This window comes from Falco rusticolus, chromosome 1 (genome assembly GCF_015220075.1).
Source record: "Falco rusticolus isolate bFalRus1 chromosome 1, bFalRus1.pri, whole genome shotgun sequence".
In the NCBI taxonomy this organism is placed as follows: Eukaryota; Metazoa; Chordata; class Aves; order Falconiformes; family Falconidae; genus Falco; species Falco rusticolus.
Window position 1 is genome coordinate 109,459,461 of NC_051187.1, and position 20,744 is coordinate 109,480,204.

Genomic DNA, 20,744 nt, shown 5'->3' on the forward strand with positions numbered 1-20,744 from the left:
CATAAAACTGCCAAAGGTTTTTACAAAAATAGTTTATTGTACCTATTCATAGAAATACTTCTTTGTTTTGCTTTGTAGGTTTGCATAAAGTCAGTATTGGCCCATATAGTCATTTATGGGTGACAGCCACATTGTACAAGCTGATCCTTGTTTTTTGCTTGCTTATCCGTAGTGATCTGCCTTTGGATTTGCCATTGATCCCAGCCTGTAGAACTGTTCCTGATGTTACCACATCCGTTTTAATAAATGACTGTTATGCTACTTCTGCTTCTGAGCTGACTCCGCACCTGGGAGGAATGGATTCATTACTCAGCCAGCTGGAAAAAAATGCTGAAGAATATGAGCCAGTAATTTACTATTTCTTTCAGTAGCATAAATGTACCTACTGTTGTAGCCATCTAGAAGTTTTAGCCATGGTATCGGGAGTGACTGTATAGGAGTTAGGCATATTAATTTACAGATGAGATAGCTGTAGGTTATGCTTGCACTAACCTGGGCAAGTGCCTTATACATGGCACACATACATGTGCAAATTGTAACCAGTGAACTGCAGCTGCTGATACAAATGTCTGCAGGCCTTTTGTGTCTGAGCTCTTGAGGAGTTGATACATTTCCCTCTGTGAATGTGGAGGCGTTCATGTGTATGTAGGTAGCTGTGTATATGTCTTATTTCATGTGTCATTTCAGCCTGGAAAATGTGGCATTAAATATTTACCTACCTCTAAACCATGTACTCAGAGGAAGCTTAAACAGCAGATATCTTGCTTCTGTCCTTTTAGTTTTCTATGTGGTTGTTCTGAGATTGGAGGATAAATTGGGCAGCAGGGACATCAAGAGACCCTGTTGTTTGTTGCATTTATTTGTATGGATCCTAAAGAATTACTGCTGCTCTGCTGCAAAATGCAGCAGATTTTTGAGACTCTTCTGAGAGAGCTTCTTGCCACCCCAGAAATGTCTTGTGTATCAGAAGGGACTTCTCCTTCCATACACTCACATAATCCATTCACAGGTTGAAAAAAATGAAAATTGAGCCTTGGTATGTCTCAGTTGTGGGGGTCTTTCAAGTTACAAAGCTATTTTAGCTCATACTCCATTTTGAGAAGGAACAAACTGTCCTTTTCTTAGTCTCTTCTTCAGAAGTTTTTCTCAAATCTTCCTCTGGTGCTCTGTGAATTTCTATACAAATGAGGCAGATACGTATCTTTCAAAACAAAATTAATGAAAACTAAAATAGGCAAAACTTGTCCGTGTCTTTGGTTCCGAGAAAAGCTATGGTATTGTATCTCATTGTAGGAATATAGGTGCACCTACTTTCTTCAGTTGAATAATTCCTGATGCATTGTCTTTTTGGAAAAATATTGAGCCTTTTTTATGTGTGACAGCTAGTTGAGGGTAAAATAAGGTGTCAGTTTTGGTGTTACCTTCACAATTTTGTTTAGATTGTAGGCTTTTGGCCCAAGGTTAATTTCATGCAAAATAGTAGTCTGTCTGAATTCATTAGAGGTGCTTGCTTGAAGCAGCTAAGCTGAGCCTGCTAAGATACATCTTGGTACTGTCTGGGCTTGTGTTCCACTCTAAACCAATAGGTAAATCAGTTGTCTGTTTCTGACTGTCTTAAATTCAGTAAATCCCTCAAATTGCTTCTGTTTGCCTGTGTTGTAAAGTGCTGTTTTCTTCCCCTAGGAAGTAGAGCTCCGAGTCACTATGGCAAAGTCAGAAAAGGGTAGTCTGGGTTTTACAGTGACCAAAGGTAACGATAACGTTGGGTGCTACATACACGACATTGTTCAGGATCCTGCCAAAAGTGATGGGAGACTGCGACCTGGAGACCGACTGATAAAAGTGAGAATATTAATGTTTTCAGATGCAGGAAGAGGACAACTTTTAAGTCAAAAAAAAAAAAAAAAGAAACAAAGAAAACTCTGTGGGCCAAAGTAGATATGGTTAAAGGAACAAAGGCATGAAGCTTCTGAGAGGCATAATTTGATAGCAATTAGACAAAAGAAATACAAGTATGAAAACATGTGAGAGGATTGCTGAAGGGAGTTATGGTATGTCTGACAGCTAAGCATGTGTGCAACCCCTATTCATGATGGCAAAAAATGCTTTCAAGGGAAAAGCATTCATTGATTAAGTAAGAGGGTCGCAAAGTATGTGGAGGGGTGGTTGATGAAATAAATCTATGGCTAGCATGTTGTTAGGAAATGAATTTTAAAAGATTTGCTGTAGAAGAGTTTGCCAGGTACATATCACGTAGTACAGATGTTCATCATAGAATCATAAAATAGTTTGGGTTGGAAGGGACCTTTTAAATGTCATCTAGTACAGTGCCCCTGCAATGAGCAGGGACATCTTCAACTAATCAGGTTGCTCAGAGCCCTGTCCAGCTTGACCTTTAATGTTTCCAGGGATGGGGCACCTACCACCTCTCTGGGCAATGTGTTTCAGTGTTTCCCGCCCTCATTATAAAAAACGTATTCCTTATACCTAGTCTGAATCTACGCTGTTTTATTTTAAAACCATTACCCCTTGTCCTATCGCTACAGGCCCTACTAAATACTCTGTCTCCACCTATCTTCTAAGCCCCCTTTAAGTATTGAAAGGATGCAATAAGGTCTCCCTGGAGCCTTCTCTTCTTCAGGCTAAACAATCCCAACTCTCAGTGTTTCCTCATAGGAGAGGTGCTCCATCCCTCTGATATTTTTGTGGCCCTCCTCTGGACCAGCTCCGACAGGTCCACATCTTTCCTGTGCTGAGGACTCTGGAGCTGTATGCAGTATTCCAAGTGGGGTCTCACCAGAGCAGAGGTGAGGGTGCAGAATCACCTCCCTCAACCTGCTGGCCGTGCTTTCAAATCCTTCTCTGCAGGGTCCCTTCATCCCCCAGCCTGTGTTGATACCAGGGGATGCCCCGACCCAGGCAGAACCTTGCACTTGGCATTGTTGAACCTCAAGATGTTCATGTGGGCCCACTTCTCAAGCTTGTCCAGGTCCCTCTAAAATGGCATCCTGTCCCTTACAGTATAAGTTTCTGATCAACTGAAAACTTGCATTTAGGCTTGCAGGGACTGTGAGCAATAGTAACCAAGTGCATAACACAGAGCATGTGAGTCATTGCTAGATCAGGACACTAAAGCGCTGCTAAATACTATTAAACCTTAATGTAAGTTAGGCAAATACAAGTCAGATTGGATTAGGTTGTGAGTCAGACTTCAGGTGTTGGCCTCTGCAGTTTCAGCATTCAATTTTTTTAAATGGGAGCAGTAAAATAATATACTACTTGAGATTGTTTAATGTTTTGTCATTTGGACACTAAACTTGTTTCTTCACTTGCAAACGTTCAGTTACATTTATGTGTTCTTTCTCCCTGGGTAAGTATTATGAACTGCAACTGCTGTTGATAAACCATCTACTCTTTTGTCCTTGAATGTCACATGCCAACAATAGGAACAGTAATAAATGCTTCTGCAGTAATGCTAACTGTTCTACTTGGAACCTAACAAGGACATCTTTGTTGCTTTTATTTTCGCAGGTTAATGACATTGATGTCACTAACATGAGTCATACTGATGCAGTAAACTTTCTCCGTGCTGCCCCAAAGACTGTAAGATTAGTGCTAGGCCGTGTTTTGGAGTTACCCAAGATGCCAGTGTTGCCTCATTTACTGCCTGATATTACACTAATGTGCCATAAGGAGGAGCTAGGTAACACAGAAATATACTGCTTTTTGCTCTAAAGCAGGTTTTTTCCCCTTCAGTTATGCAGAAAGAACTTGACTTTTATCCCCCACCCCCTTCCTTTTTTCCTGCAAAGGTTTGTTGTTATCAGGAGGTCATGACAGCATTTACCAAGTTGTGTATATTAGTGACATCCTCCCCAGATCGGTTGCTGCCAGAGAGGAGAGTCTCCGTGCGCTAGATATTATCCATTACATTAATGGAGTAAGCACACAGGGAATGACTCTGAAAGAAGCCAAAAGAATGCTGGAAACATACCTTCCAAAAGTGGTGCTCAAAGCAACCAGGTGTGTTTTGGAAGCAAATGCTTCCCTGTACCTTTTGTTTTCCTTGCATGATTGCATGAGTATGTGGGTGAAACATGTTCCTGGCATGACAGCTAAGTCAGAGGTGTACTAGGTGGCGTGTTATTGAGGATTGACGCCACAAAAAGGGTCTGTGTAGTCACAGGTTTGTGCTTCGGTGGAGCAGAAGGGTACTTAGTACTAGTGGTGCTTTGTGTTTCTTGGAGGAAACTGTCCAGCTAGGAAGTGCAGGTGTTCAAAGTACCATTTTCAAAGTATGATGCAGATTATTTAAATGCAATTACTCCTTAAAACTGCAACTGAGGGTTCTGTAATCACAAAAAGGAGATGAAATGTTTCACACTTAAATAGTTCTACTGTCACTTGGATGTCCCAGCACACTGGTGAATGTCAAAACCCTACGGCGCAGATCCTAGTGCACTGCTGTATTTTCACTGATGCCTGCTGCTTCTGTTAGAGCAATACAGCAGTCTGAAACTCTCCATGTTACTCTGTTTTTAAATTTACCTGGGACGGAAACATTTACTTCATTTTTTAAGTCTTCCAGCCATGCCTGCTGTTCTTTGCTTCCTCTCTCCCTTTCTTGTTCCCACTCTGTTTTATCCCAGAAGGGGAAGGAGTTGCAAAGTCCTGAGGCTGCAAGGTTGAATCATTTTGTCAGAATCTAGAGGGAAGTTCCAGCTCTAACCAGCTATTAGGTGCTCCTTGAAGTTGGAACTAACCCAGCTATCAGTGCTTAATCTCTCACATTGAATATTTTAAGTATTCCAAAACTGTTGTGATAGAAAGCATGACTAGCGTTTTTACTGATAGTACATATTTACGTCAATATCTGGTGATTACTATGATTTACTTATTTTTTAAATAAAAGTTTTTGTAAACATTTCCTTTCATAGAGATGGTCATGCGGTGCTTCCAAAATCCAAAAGCCCTGATAGCTCAAATCCATGGCCAATGAAAGCTAATGGTAAGATTTGCTTGCTTACTTACTGCAAATGAAATGCACGTATTTACAAAAATGAAGGAACTGATATGGGCCTTAAGATACCATCCTGGTCTGGTGGCTACACTACAACTCCATTTACTGTGATCAGCTGCAGGAGGTGTTTGCTTGATCTTGCTTTTAGAAGCTCTTATGAAAAGAGATTCAGCAATAGCTTATGATTCCATTTCTCTTGTATTTTAGAAATTCTCTCTAATATCAAGCCTGAGTCTTCCAAGTTTAAAAAAAAATCAATTTATTATCATCATCATAATTGTTAATAATAACAACAACAATAATGTTACTGTTGTTTCTTGTGACCAGGCATAAAAGTACTGATTTGTTACATTTGAAAGGTCTTTATGTCTCCTTTTCATCTTCTCTTTTTCAAGACTAAAGGAGCCTAAATTGATTTTATTGCTCCCCTCCAGTTTGTTTACCTCTTGCCATTTTCCTCTTTAAGTGTGATGCTTCTGGTCATGCACATGGCATTGAGTGAGGTTCACCAGTGCCAAGCAGACAGGAAGAATTCTTTCCAGAGTTGTGTAGACAGCATTTCTGTTAGTACATCCCAAGTGAGATCACCTTCCTTTTCCTAAATAGTTCCTTGTTCACTCAGACTTGAAGACCCTTTACCACCTACATCTGCTTCTGTGCAGAGCAACTGCTTTATGCAGTTACTTACCATCTTAAGCATTTGCTTTTTATTTGAGATGTTGCACTTTGCATTTGTCTTAATTCTTTATAGTCTTGTTTTTCATGCTTCCTTTAATGTATCTAGTTAACTTCAAGTATCGATCTTGCCTTATGAAATTGTTGCAACTCCTACAGTTTATTGTTGCTCACATATTTTCCAAGTATAACATGTTCTGTGTCAAAAGATTTAGTCAAGATATTCATTAGGAGCAAGCCTTGTAACCAAATCTTGGAAAACCCTACTTAAAACTCCCTTCCTGTAGATGACTTGTCACACATAGGTTCACAACAAGATATAAAGGTTACTGTTGGCCTTCAGTTATTTCATGTACAAGTTTGTTTGTTTGTTAAAGTGTGACATATATGAAAATCCAGGATTTAACTGGTAGTTAGGTAGATACCATCTAGTGGTTCCACTTTGTCTTGTTTACTGTACTAGCAATGGAATGTCTAGGATAGGCAGTGGTCTCTGATAGCATGGTATCGCTCTTTCTTTACCAAGAAGAGAAGGCTATGTTTGAACAAGGACCCAGATGTCAGATGATATTTGGGGTCAAGGGGTGTGTGGTGGGTAAGATAGTGATGGGTGATTGTGGGGTTGTATTTTGTACATTTCAAAGGAAAAGGGAATCGTGCCCTGTTTCCCAAGGGTGCATTACCACTGTATGTTGTTAAGCTATTTATCAACACGTTTCTCTTTGTTCAGAGTTGGTTACCTGTATTAGCATTCATGCTTTCTGATCCCATTGAACACAATATTCAAAAACCCTTTATGGAATATAGTCCATCAGACATAAGTTTGGCAATGCCCAATAACCAGGCAGGCAGAAATGTTAGTTATTTTGTAACATGTTACTGAATATTTTGTTTCTGTTACGAAAATAATTGAAGGGAGCTAATTTAATTTCTGTGAAAAAGTTGCTGTGAAGTTATTTTTTTCCCCCCATTTTTATTTAGGCTGTTCCTGTGGGGATCCCTCTGATAAAACAGAAGCTGATGCTTATGGGCCCAAGGTAAATATTCCTCAGTTGTGCCTATTATCATTAACCAGAGAAAAGGATCTACTTCACACACATTTTTTAAATAAATAAACAATCCATTAATGAAGCTATACAAACTCACTATTACCAGTTGACATGAATAAGCAGTCATTGTAAGAAATACGCACGATTTTTTTAATTGATCTTCTCTTTCTTTGGGACTGCTTCATCAAAAGACGAATGGTCTTATGAGAAGGATGCAAGGTTATGATCCAGAAAACTCCATTCTGTTCAGTTTCTGCAGATACTTGCATGTTACATTTACTAGATGGTTTTCTTTCTTTTTTCCCCCCTTTGTTTTTTCTGGGAAATGATGTATTGTGGGACCAAAAGAATTGAAGCCTGCATATGTTTAGAATAATGTGAAATACTATTATGTGTTCTCTTGTAGTAGTTTCTTCTTCATCATCATGTGGTTTTTTTCTTACTTGCTTTAATTTTTTTTATTTGCTTTTTTTGTATGAAACTTCTAACACCTAAAAACTGCCCACCCATCACCCAGCTGTCTCAGATGAGAATATGTGAATAGCATTTCTTATTTGTTGTTAAGTGGAGCAGTGAACTTTTTAAGGGTTGCTTGATGCTTCAACAAACTGCCAGACTCTGTAAGAGTTAATTTGTACTGTTCTTGGTTTTCTTAGTTAAATGGCAATGGTGTCCTGGGACCTTCTCAGGCAAACACAGAAAACAATATCCATCACACAAAAGGAATAATGAGTCTCTCAGGATCTGGAGATGTACCTTCCCTTGGCTTTACCAATCAGATGTCAGATTTTTCTAAACACAGTGACAAGTCAGGTAAGAGGAGGTGAGATGGGGGACAGCAATATTGTCTTTAGCATACAAGAGAATCGAGGCATTGTTGAGTAGGCTGAAATAAGTCAACACTAGGGTGGCAGTCAGTTTCAGAAGATCATCTCCAAGGCCTGTGCTCAGCTTTAGAGGAATTAGTTGATGTTGGAGGTAGATTTTTGAAAGTAGGATTCTGTGTTAGAGAGAAATGAAGGAAAGCCATGAGAACAGCTAGAAATAATGCCATGGTGTCTGCCCCTTTGATTTTTTCCCAAAAAACATCCTATTTTGGGAAAACTTGTCATTTTATACTAAGTCATTTTATACATTTCTCTTTAGAAACAGAGGTTCCAGATGATGAGTATTATGACGAGGATGATCACAATGAAGTTGTCCAGTATCTGTTGGATGTTGTAGATGAAGAAGCCCAGAACCTCTTAAATCGTAATAATGCAACTTCAGAGGCTCAGAGCCTTCTACATCTCAAGAAGGCTGCATTAGAAGATCACCTGCCAGGTAGCGTGAGCCATTTAAAAAGCATATTATTAACAGCAAAATATTTCTTGAAATCAGGTGCCAAGTAAGCAGTTGATTTGGCAAGGAGAGTTGACACTGATGTGTGAACTCAAAAGTTTCACAGGTAGAACACATGGTTCTGATGGAACAAATAGTTGCTGATCCTAGCAAACATCAGATGCGATTTAATAAGTCAGGTTCTGGTTTGATAAATCTGGATTTTGCTTTATGTAATCTAGGAAAATGAATCCCATTCTGGAATTGTCTCTTGAGTGGAATTCATGTTGTTTAGGTACCTGGTTCTGCAGCTGCAGTTGGGTTGAAATGCTGAAGCATTTCAGCATTTCATTGATTGCAGATTGCACAACTTGGAAATGTGTTGAGATCTCTCAAAACCGAACAATTTGCCAACCTGCTTTGTCTTTTTTAGAAGGACTGTTTTTTTTCAATAGCTGGTTCTATCTGTACACCCTTCTTTGCCTTCATTCCTTCACCTGAGCTCCAGTTATTAACTGAAATTTAGCGTAGAGTAGAATTTGTAGTTCCTTTGTGGTGTCGCACTATGTATATGTGCTCCAAAAGTGCAGCAAAATGCTTGCTACTCTTGTAGAGGTTCCTTCTAGAACTCGTGAGATACCTTTCAAAATTATAATTATTTCAGCTCTTCTGCTGTTCTTCAGGTTCATTGGGTTATTGTCACTGGTCATTATGTTAGAAGTCAGGGAACTGAGGGTCTGGCTATGCCAGGACCTCAGCTGAGGAATATCACTGGAGCTCCACTACTTTCAGTTTTTGTAGCTAGGATCTGGCCTACTTTGCACTGAATCCATAAGATAGGGCAGCAGGGAACTACTGTGGGAGACAGATACAAGTCAGATTTTGTCTGGCACATCTTAATACAAAGAGCAGGTAGAATCCTGGTTTAGACCTACTGCTGGTCTAAACGTAACTGAATTGCAGAAACACTGTCGACATGGGAATCTAATAACTTACTAGTACTAGCCTGTCCATCCATTATGTTGTGGCACAGATAGTTAGGTATGCAAACAACCTCACATATAATGACAGCTGTTCCAGTTAAAAAAGAAAGAAGCCTGAAGTCTGATTATCCTATACATTAAGACCTCTTTGCCAGCACACTGGTAGCAAAGGGACTTAAAAGATATTTCTTAGTTATTCTGGCACCTGTATTCCCTGTGTAGTGCAAGGCAGGTGTAACAGAATTTCCATCTGTGAGAAGGTGACTCCTGGGTGTATTTTGGTGATTTTTATACTGTATCTCCTGATTTTCCTGTTCCAGCAGAGGTGAATGGAAAGCTGACAGAAGATAAGTCTGAAGACACAGACTGTGATGGGTCATCTTTGCCTGAAGATTTTTCAGAGGTGGGATGGCAAGAAGCTGGCAGTCTGCTGATTTTGCTTTCTCAGATGGTCTTTGAATTTATCATTTTTCTTATGGCCATAAAACTTGTGGAAATAACTTTGCATGTCTTTTAAATGAAAACACCTTTGTCCGTGGTAGCTGTAAATGGTGTACATTTATTTTTTTTAAAATACCGTATCATTATTCTATCATACATTAACTATATTAGAGAACAAAGCTTAGTTACTTTACACTATTTCTTATATAAAGCCCAACACCTTTTTTCTTTTTACTTTTTTTTCCAAAAAGAGTGATAATGAACTACCTTTCTTAATGTTATTTGAGGCATTTAATCTAAAACATATCCTTGATTCCTGCTCAAAGAAGGGAAGCAGTGCTGTGTCCAAAATGTAAATTTGAGGTTTCCTTTCCTCCTGCTTTTTGCGAGGTTATGTTCATTAACTTGAATAATTTTTGTATGTGGTTTACCGTACATTATTGCATGTCCTGTTTTATATCAGTCACTAGATGCCTGGGTTTTGTCTCCTATTTCAGATCAGGAGAACTCTTGTCTATCCAGCGCATCCTAGCTGTTGTAGCTTTCTGTCCCGTTAGTAGAGCCAAGAGTCAAGTCGGGCATCTGGCTCAGTGTCAGTGTGCTCTAGGAGATCCACAAGTAAATTTCTCAGAGTATGGCAGTGGAAACTTGCAAGCTGGCCTGTTAAGTATAAATGGTTTTGTAGAGCTTCTTCTTGAAAGGAGGATCAAAATGCTGCCTTCTCTGCTGATTCTTCATCATTTGTTGAGGAAGGCATATGTAGGAGTACCTGTCATTTAGAGGTAAAGCCCTGTTCTGTCCTGTATAGGAATGGTGGTTAGACAGGAGGCAGACATTTTCATTACCGAACTTACCTCATAAAGTGTTTTAAAGTATTATAAACAAAAAAAAAAAAATCAGCTGGAGAAAATATAGATGGCTGTACTTACTGTGAGTCAGGAATGATTTTAAATAGTTTTTTGGCTTTGTAACAGTAGAGCCTCTTTCCAAGTGCTCAGTGTTCTTGTCTGTTATTTTGGGTTAATGAGATGTCTAAAAGAGGAAGGTCTTTCATTATGTGCTTCTTTGAACTTAATACCCTTCAGAAATAGTCCATGTAATTGTTAATTGCTTAAAATTTACCGTGCATGAGTGTTATAACTATGTCCTTTAATGTGTTTTGAAATATTTCTTCTACTAGCCAACACATGTAAATGGTTGTGAAGACTATTGTGAAGTAAAAGCTTTGCCAGAAAGGTAAGATTTATTTTCTAGTGTGGCTTGAAAGCAAACCTGTGAAGTCTGAAACTTTCAAAAGGGATGTGTTATAATGAGAGTAGAACAATATCAACAACAAAACCCACCCCCAAACCAAAATAAACCCAATGAAATATCTGTGCAGTGCCCTGTTTAATTGCTCTCTGTCTATTCTTGTTATTTAAAAGGTTATAATTTGCCTGAATACTGGTCTGCTTTATGTGGCTTACTATGCTCTAGATTTATTTGTTCCTTTGATATGTAGATATAACAAGTAACTGGGCTGTTGTTCAAATACATCCAAGTACCTTAATTTGCATTGTACTAAAAATTTGGTACTTGCATGTGAGGAAAACATTCGAACAATGCTGTCTTCAGTTTGAATCTTTACAGGCTTCATTAGTATTACTACTTCTGGGTTTAGAGCACAGAAACTAAACCGGATAGTTCCACTGGTCCATCTGTTCCATTTGGGTGCTTGGGGCTTATTTTTTTTTGACATGGAAAACTAAGGATACACCTGCCCAAGTTACTAGTTGTCTCTTTGAGCCACCCTGAATTCTGGAAATCCCAAGATTGTTTTTCTTTGTGAAATAATTTTAGTCCTTAGTCTAAGTGACACTTCAGTCAAAGTGTATATACTTCTTCCTCTGTTTTGATTAATTTTCTGGCGAGTTTATGGTTGAGATTTGGCACAAGCAGCCTAAAATACTTGATACATATATCACCATCTTCAACAAAGCTAAAAACTTGCAATTGAAAATAGATATTCTAGTGTATAGGTAGTGAATTATGTGAATGTTACAAATATGGTATTGGATGTTATCTGACTGCTTAGCCTTTGAAAGTAGTTGCAGTGATAGTTATTACTAGATCAATGTATTTCTGGCTCTTTTTCCACTGTTATCTTTTACAAATCCTCACTGGGGATGTAAAAAAAGGGAAAAAATTCATGGGTTTTTTGAGGTTACTGGTATAAATCCAGTTCAGAAATATCGTAGCTATAAATTACTTTCTGGCAATTTTTTAGTAAGTTGCCAATCTGTTGGTTATTTCTAGGTGTTATTTCTTACTTCCATACCTTGTCCTCTTATAGATCTCCTCAACAACCTCCATTGAGCCAAGCAGATGAAGATGAGATCACGTGGGGAAGTGATGAACTGCCGATTGAATCAGTCAGCCAGGAGTGTGTAAATAAAGGCAAGAACTTTAATAAATAATCAGTGGAAAACTGAGGATCATGTTACATAGACAAAATGTCAGGTGTTAGTTTTAAAAGGCCCTGGATGTGTTTTGAGGGTGTAATGACAGGTATAACGGGAAATGTAGCAGCTCAGCAACCCACTGGAAAGGCTCTTCACAGCTTTGTGTAGTAAGCGTGTGAGAGTTAATAGGAAGAAGTATTGGCAATGTTGTGCAGGTAGATGTAGCAGAATTGAAACTAGCTGAAATGCTTTCTTCCATAGTATCAGTCTGACAAAAGCTGTAACAGTATAGGTGTTTGTCCGTGATCAGTTTGATATATTGTGTTTTTCACATACCAGCTATTCCATGCTCAAATTAGGCAATATTTTTTCTTTGTCTTGACTCTCATTTTTCCACTGCTGCTTAGAGTGGCAGACTGGAACACTGCTCAGTGTGATGGGTTTGGCAGAATCTAGACTTTTCTTTTTGAGATAGCATTAGAATTGTGAGTTCCTGAAATTCATATACAGTAGCTTTTTCTCTGCGTTCATTAACAGAAAAAAAAGATAGTCTGGGCAAACTTTTAGACTACATCTAAGACACTTTTAATTGTGATACCAGAGAGATTCTTGGTTTATTAATTTTGATGTGCTTCAGAGAAACACTGAAGGCCTGATAGAAGGCCTGAAAAAAAGATTGCTTTAACACATTTTGTGAATACCACTTGGAAGACATGTTGAGTGTGTTAAAAATGAAGTCACAGACTGTGATGTTTCAAGTGGAGAATTCTGAATTCATCCCTGTGTACATTCATCAGATTTGTAGGTTATTGTGTGAAGAACTTAAATTTTAAATGTATTTGAAGTTTCTTTCAGTGAATGTATTGGAAGTTCAGGAAAATACTCCCTTTGGTTCCTGGATTCATCAAAGCTGATTTTGCATCATACTGGTTTTGTTAGTTAATTTGGTTTTACCTGTCAAACTGTGAGGTCATTTGTGTATTCTCTCTGGTGTATGGACACATTCTAGGGAAAACAAGGTAATACAGTGGTGGACAGCAACAAGGAAATCCAAGATTGCACTAGAGTTTGTTTCACTAGTTTTAGCTATTTATTTATATCAATCGGTCTTGTTCTTCTGCTAGGTATCCCTTCAGTGACAAATGAAGAGATCTCTGCACTCCCTACAGTGGATGTGCTCCCTGGAGGCAAATACTCAGGAGCCAAATTGAAGTCAGTGATCAGGATGTTGCGTGGATTGCTGGAACAGGGAGTCCCTTCTAAAGAGATTGAAGTGAGTAACTATTTGTCCTTCAAAGACCTTTTTTCTAGCATGAAACACTTAGAAATAGAATGGCTGGTTCATCACTGCTTTAAATACCACAGCTCTTTAATTTGCAGCTCTAAAGGGTTTTAAAGACTTCTTTTACCAAAGACTTCTCTCCCTTCCCCCCACTAGCTGCTGAGAGATGAGGTTAGTTTGAACCAGGAATTCAATTCAGAAGTGTTTACATCATTCTTTCTTCAAATGAATAGACGTTAACAGGCATAGACAAGGTAAACAAAGGCTGTGAAATCTAGCTGCTAAGCGTGAAAACAGCCTTTCCGAAATCTTAAGTCAAACGTTTTACAGATCTCTTCTTTGGGAGAATGAGATAAAATATTCACTGGATAATAGGGTTTTTTTACTTTGTTCCGTTTTCTTAGCTATGTGAAATTAGATTCCTTCCTGTGACCGAATTATTTTGCATATCCACATTAGGATTTTTTTTAATGGTTCTGTCTGTTGAAATCTTGGTTACATAACTGCTCTTAACACTCTTACCGTTCAGCGCTTTCTAATGCCCATGTAACTGCTTCTTTACAGAACCTTCAGGACTTAAAACCTTTGGATCAGTGTTTGATTGGACAAGCAAAGGAGAATAGGAAAAAGAATAGATACAAAAACATACTGCCTTGTAAGTCCTAACTAATCTGAAGTTCACAGTTGATATTTTGTCACCACCTGTATGGTCAGATGAATTGGATCAGGAGTGGGATGGTTTGATTTCCCAATACTAGTTCTGCTGAGTAGAGAAAAATCATATCTACTACTCATTTTCTACACATTTAAAGCAAGCATTTATAAAGGGGTTTAAGATCAGTGAACAATAGACTACTGTATTAGGTAGCAGTGGATGTTCACAGATTCTTCAGTTGTTTCAGCAGATCCTGTGTCTTAAATGATGTATACGTATGGAGCCAGAAAATATTTGTCAATTTTACCCATGTAAAATTGGAAAAACAGACATGTATATTATTGTCGGTAGATTTCCTGTAACAAAATCCTGTTCGCTATCTGAGCCTGTAAGGCTCAGCATCTCTATTGTGTGAAGGTCTAATTATGTGCACACATAACATGGAAGTATTTTTGTTCTGTGGGGATTGCAGATGATACCACTAGAGTACCTCTTGGGATTGAAGGTGGATACATCAATGCCAGCTTCATTCGCATGCCAGTGGGGAATGAGGAGTTCGTGTACATTGCATGTCAAGGACCTCTCCCTACTACCGTAGCAGATTTCTGGCAGATGGTTTGGGAGCAAAATTGTACTGTGATTGCCATGATGACTCAGGAAGTTGAAGGAGAAAAGATAAAATGCCAGCGTTACTGGCCAGATGTACTCAATAAAACCACCATGATAAATGATAGACTACGGCTTGCTCTTGTAAGACTCCAGCAACTGAAGGGCTTTATCATTAGAGTGCTGGAGCTAGAAGAGATTCAGGTAAGTTAATCTAATTCTGCATGCTGAGAATTCTTTTTCTGAGTGTTGGCATTTTTATCCCCATACTTCTGGCTTGCCTTCTTTCAGTCACAGTGTCTGTATCAAGAGATAATGCGGGCCTTCTCCTCCTTGCCCAGTGATAATTACTAGGAAACTCCTCCTCACTGCATCTTGTGCTACCCTGTGACCTTTATAGGAGAGCACAGTTGGGCCAGGAGATGATTTCGTTATGCTAACAAGACTAAATTTTGGCTGCCTAGGTGCCTTTGGCCACAGAAACATACATAGGAATATGAAATTCACTACTAATTCAGTCTGGCTGGTTCATTGCCCTGTGTGATCAGTTCAGTCTAGACGCACAGTGAACCTTGTACTAGTCAATTATTTGCTAGTTATTTTCAGTTTAGCTCATAGTTTCTCTTGTTTTATTGAATTACAGAACACCTTAATTGGGCAAATCCCTCTCTTCTGAGACTGTTTGCCTTTGGGAGCTTAACTTTTGTCTTTTTACGCTTCCCATGTGTTACATTTTGTTGTTGTCTTTAAACCTCAGACAGGTGAAGTGCGGCACATTTCCCATCTGAACTTCATCGCCTGGCCTGACCATGACACCCCTTCTCAACCAGATGACCTGCTTACTTTTATTTCCTACATGCGTCATGTCCACAAATCGGGACCTATCATAACTCACTGCAGTGCAGGCATTGGACGATCAGGGACCCTTATTTGTATAGACGTTATTTTAGGGTTGATCAGCAGAGACCTTGATGTGAGTACCCAAGAGGATGATGGGCTGAGCTGTGCTTTTGACTTGCAGGAAATGTGTTTCATTGGATCTATACAATTGTGTAAAGAATATGCCATGCTTTTGAGAGTAGCATGCTGTCCATGTCCTAATGCAGGGGTCCTCAAGCCCCCCCAGGGTCCTCAATCCGGCCCCCGGTATTTACAGAACCCCCCGCCGGGGGTTGGGGGGGAAACCAAGCAGCCGCAGATGACTGCCTGCCACTTCATCTGCATGCCGGCCCCCTGGTTAAACAGTTTGAGGACCCCTGTCCTAATGTAACATAAATCAGGGTGTAAAACGGCAGTACCTGTGAAATGTTCCTTTGTTGATGATCCTGGGGAGGGGGGAGGGAGGGTGAGAAGCTCTAACATCTGCTGGTTCTTGGGTTAGCCTAGGGAATCTTGTAAAAAGTATCCTGTCTGACACCTCAGCAATCTAACATCGTTAGGTGCCACTTCAGATGTGCTAGGGTATGTTGCAATGGCATCTTCTACCATAGCAGTCTTCTGTCGTATGGCTTGGGAACAACGGTGTGTTGCCATGATAACTCAAGCAACTGAAGGAGAAGTTAAAATGCCTGCCTTACCTGGCTGGATGTACTCAGTGGAACTACCGTGTTAAATGCTATTAGGGCTGAGAGTTGTGCCATTTAGTCTGTCAGAGATCCAGGCACTATTGGAGGGCAGCCAGAAGCCAACCCAAGTATGTTCAGGCAACTGAATCAAAAACTCTGTGTACAAACATCTCAGCTGGAGATGAGGGTATGTAAAGTAGCTTTACAGCCTACTGGATGTCCACTGGAAATGCAACACAGCGGGGAGGAAAGAGTCTGGGAGGTTCCTGGAGTGTGTGGATGGTAACTCCTGGCACAGCCGGTCAGGGAGCCAGCCTGGGGAGATGCCCCGCTGGAGCTGCTGTTCATGAGCAGAGAAGGGCGGGTGGGTGGTGTGGTGGTTGGAGGCTGTGCTGGGCATAGCCATCGTGAGATGGTAGTTTTTGATTCTTGGAGAAATAAGGAGGGGGGGGTCAGCAGAACCGTTGCCTTGGACTTCCAGAGGGCCGGCTTTGGCCTGTTTAGGATCCTGGTGGACAGAGTCCCTGGGCAGGCAGTCCTGAAGGGCCCAGGGGTCCAGGCAGGCTGGGCATCCTTCAAGATGGCAGTCTTACAGGCGCAGGAGCTGGCTGTGCCCACGTGCCAAAACATGAGCCAGTGGCAGAGAACATTGGCTTGGCTGAACAGAGCTATGGCTGGGACTCGGGGCGGGGGGGGGACGACTGAATTTTACCGCCTTTGGAAGAAGGGGCAGGCAACTCTGGAGGACTATAAGGATGTTGTGTGGTTATGCCAAGAGGAAATTAGAGAGGTAAAAGCCCAGCTGGAACTTATGTTGGCCACTACTATAAAAGATAACAAAAAATGTTTTCAGATACACGTTAGCAACAAAAGGAGGGCCAAGGATAATCTGTATCTTTCATTGGATATTGTGGGGAGCATTGCCATAGAGGGTGAGGAAAAGGCTGAGATACTTAATGTCTTCCTTGCCTCAGTCTTTAATAGCCAGATCAGTTACCCTCAGGGTGCTGTCGTGTCCCGGCCCCGCCCCGCCCCCTGACAGTCCAGGAGGAAACTGGTGTCCATGACCTGCTGCTCCAATTGGACACACACAAATCTACAGAGCTGGATGGGATCCTCCCGAGGGTACGGAGGGAGCTGGCAGAGAATCTCGCCAAGCTGCTCTCCATTATTTATCAACAGTCCTGGCTCACTGGGGAGATTCCAGTTGACTGGAGGTTAGCCAGTGTGACGCCCATCTACAGGATGGGCTGGAAGGAGGATCTGGGGAACTACAGGCTGGTCAGCCTGACCTTGGTGCCGGGAAAGGTTACGGAGCAGATCATCTTGAGTGCCATCACGCAGCACATGCAGGACAACCCAGGGATCAGGCCCAGCCAGCAGGGGTATATGAAAGGCAGGTCCTGCTTGTCAAACCTGATCTTGTACAACAAGGTGACCCACCTAGCGGATGATGGAAAGGCTGTGGATGTCTACCTGGACCTTAGTAAAGCCTTTGACACCATCTCCCACATCACTCTCCTGGGGAGCCTGGCTGTGCTTGGCTGGTGAGGCTGCACCTGGAATCCTGTGTTCAGGTTTGGGCCCCTCGCTGCAGGAGGGACACTGAGGGGCTGGAGCGTGTCCAGAGACGGGCAGCGGGGCTGGGGAAGGGGCTGGGGCACAAGTGTTGTGAGGGGCGGCTGAGGGAGCCGGGGTGTTTAGCCTGGAAACAAGGAGGCTTGGGGAGGACCTTATCACTTTCTGCAACTGCCTGACAGGAGGCTGTAGGCAGGTGGGGGTCGGTCTCTTCTCCCAAATAACTCGTGACAAGACAAGTGGAAATAGCCTCAAGTTGCACTAGGGAAGGTTTAGATTGGATATTAGGAAAAATTTATTCACTACAAGGGTGGTCAAGCATTGGAACAGGCTGCCCAGGGAGGTTAGTGGAATCACCTTCCTTGGAGGTATTTAAAAGACGTGTCGATGCGGTGCTTAGGGACATAGTTTAGTGATGGACTTGGCAGTCCCGGGTTAACAGTTGGACTTCATGATTTCAAAGATCTTTTCCAACCTAAGTGATTCTGTGATTCTTAGCTTTCCCAGCACAACCAGGGATTATGCTTTCTGGGGTGATCCACAGGAGGGTGCTAGCTTCCTTATTTTTGTAGAGTTGAGCTATGTCATGATTAGCTCAGTGGAGTTTCTAAGCATCTGCTAAATGTCTAGAATTTTATAGACTTCAGGGAATAAAGTGCTTTGTTAGATTGGACAAAGAGGCTCTATCCTCTGCACACTCAGCTCCCAGTAAGAGTAAGCAAAACAGCCAGAGCACAGAGAAAGAAAACAGGTGAAGGAGGGTGTCGCATTTAGGAGGGCCACATCCATATTGCCCAGAGACAGCACATGCTGGATTATTTACCAGACATACACAGGCTGTAGTGAATTGTTGTTTCAGTACTGGATGTTAACGTACCTAGCTGGATTCATTGGTCTGATGGTGGGGATGTTTCCTTTATGTCTTTTTTGAATGTTTAACTTACTGTTTGTTTTGGTAGTTCGACATCTCAGACCTGGTACGCACGATGCGTCTGCAGAGACATGGGATGGTTCAGACAGAGGTGAGTCTGGCTTCCCCAGATAGATGCTAAAGGAAAGGCATTGGAATGCTAACTCTGATGTGCCCGGAAGCTTTCTGTGAAGCTCACGATGATGATTGTCTTTGTGCCCTCTAATGGAACGTTTGTGTTGTGAGAATTAAATCAGATGCATATCAGTGAGTAGCAGGATGCATTTAACAGTTACAAATGCATGCGATTTATAACATGCTGTGCTGGTTTTATCTGTGTTTTTAGGAAAAAAAACACAGGGTTTTCATCTTCAAAAATGTGTTATAGAGGAAATCGGCTGAGGTTTTTTGGCTAAAAAATGCATTATGAACTGAAGAGAAGGCCTAACTGTAGCTGCTATGAATCACTGATACTGCTGGAGATGTCTTGAAATCTCTTTTGAAGAGATACTCAACCGAAAGGTTTAGGAATAATCTGGATCTAAAGCTAACTACTTTAGGGAGGGACATCAGAAGGTCTTGTTAAAATCTGCACTTTTTTCTTTGAATGTGAAGGAATGGTCAAATAGTAGTTTAACAACAACAAAAAGCCCTCAAAATACAAAAAAATCTAAACCCAAATTACAAAACTTACTAGCCACACCTCACACCCTAAAACATGTATTAGCCTACATACCTGTATTGCTGAGATTAAGGTAAGGCTTTGCACTGTCACCAGAGTTGTATATTGGTTGACATTAATGCAAGACCTTTAAATTCACTTGATGTCTTCATTTTTACTTATATAAAGTACTTACTCTGAGGTGCTTTTGATGTGAAAGACGAGGATAAATGTCCCATATAAATGTATGTTTAGTGGCAGGAGAGTGCCTGTATTTAAATTGAGGTTGCATTTTTCTCCACTGTGGGTTTTTTGTTTTGTGGGGTCTTTCTTATTTAACTGTAGAAATAGTATTGAAATCAAGTGCTGTGCACCTGTGAAGTGCAGATGATAATGAATTACTTATGTGGTGCAAGCATTTTTCACATGTGATGTGATTTCCTTTCCTTTGCAGGATCAGTACATTTTCTGCTATCAAGTTGTCCTTTATGTCCTGAATCATCTCCAACATGAGGAACAACAAAGAGACAAATAAAATGCTGAAGCAGAAGTGCTTTTAAAATAAGGAAGCAAGGAGGTCTAGAGGCTCTCACATGTTTTCTTTGTTCTGCCAATAGTTTTCCAGTCCCTTTCGTCAGTTGCTGTCAAATGTCTTTTCTATAAAGTCTCTCCATCATTCCAAATAAGGTATATGGTTATAAGGAAAAGGGATAGCTCATACAATACCACTAATCTCTTCAGCCCCGTGGACATACATGTGAAATTTTTTTATAACAGTAAATAATATTTAATAAAGCTGCATTTTCTGCAGTTTCCTTAATATGTGATAAAATACTGAAATAAAAATATTTTAATTAAAAAAGAAGTAAATAATAAGAAAAAAGTAATCTTGTACTTCCTGCAGTTCTGCAGCTTTTGGGATATTTGTTTCTTATGGGGTAGGGAGTGGGAGGGATGAAGCAGTGTTTTTATCCTGGCAAACTTTATTACAAATAAAGACATTTTACTAGTCTCTTTTAAAAGCTTGTTTATGGCACAGAATTTTGCCCTTTTACTACAGTTACAGCTATTTTATAGAGGGCATCTTGAAATCAGCATTTAAGCTTTAATAGATGCCTGTTAGCTTAAGGATAGTAGCGAATGTTTACTGTATCACAGTTGTTAATGTTTACTTCATAGAGTTTCATGTATATATTTATATACTTTTACAAAAAAGCTGAATTACCCAGTTCTGATTAGGCATCTCCACTCTGTAAATAAAAGATACACCTAAAGTACATTGATCAGCGGGTGTGGGTATTTTTGTGTCCTTGTGACTGTTTTTCTTGCCCTTGTCTTTCATTGTGGTTGCTGCCCTTCTTAAGAAATTTGCAACAAAAGGGCTGTGCACATTTTAAATTGTCAGTGTCCTGTTCTTAAGTGTCAATTCAAAAAAACCTGCGGAACTGTGGGTTCCTTTCTGGAGAGTTTGCACACTGTGGTGAAAGGAAGAGGGTATTTTCCTTTCCTCCTTATTTTTTAGCATACCTGGGCATTGAGACTTGTATGGCATTTTTTG

At 40.5% G+C, this 20,744-nt stretch overlaps 1 protein-coding gene across 5 annotated transcripts in view; it reads left to right on the top strand.

Moving 5' to 3' along the window:
• PTPN13 (protein tyrosine phosphatase non-receptor type 13) overlaps positions 1–20,463 on the top strand; it is a 126,540-nt gene extending 106,077 nt beyond the window's left edge. For 4 of the 5 annotated variants that reach the window (XM_037395644.1, XM_037395661.1, XM_037395670.1 and 1 more), the window contains 17 exons: positions 173–347; positions 1,684–1,842; positions 3,532–3,703; positions 3,813–4,023; positions 4,938–5,008; positions 6,677–6,732; positions 7,401–7,557; positions 7,891–8,067; positions 9,368–9,450; positions 10,669–10,724; positions 11,821–11,924; positions 13,054–13,202; positions 13,776–13,866; positions 14,339–14,676; positions 15,230–15,445; positions 18,575–18,637; positions 19,641–20,463. In XM_037395644.1, the coding sequence (XP_037251541.1) occupies positions 173–347; positions 1,684–1,842; positions 3,532–3,703; positions 3,813–4,023; positions 4,938–5,008; positions 6,677–6,732; positions 7,401–7,557; positions 7,891–8,067; positions 9,368–9,450; positions 10,669–10,724; positions 11,821–11,924; positions 13,054–13,202; positions 13,776–13,866; positions 14,339–14,676; positions 15,230–15,445; positions 18,575–18,637; positions 19,641–19,721 (2,359 nt within the window). In that variant the 3' untranslated portion in view covers positions 19,722–20,463. The remainder of the gene's footprint in view (positions 1–172; positions 348–1,683; positions 1,843–3,531; positions 3,704–3,812; positions 4,024–4,937; positions 5,009–6,676; positions 6,733–7,400; positions 7,558–7,890; positions 8,068–9,367; positions 9,451–10,668; positions 10,725–11,820; positions 11,925–13,053; positions 13,203–13,775; positions 13,867–14,338; positions 14,677–15,229; positions 15,446–18,574; positions 18,638–19,640) is intronic. The other variant, XM_037395652.1, reaches the window with a different exon arrangement.
• Positions 20,464–20,744: the final 281 nt, after the last annotated feature.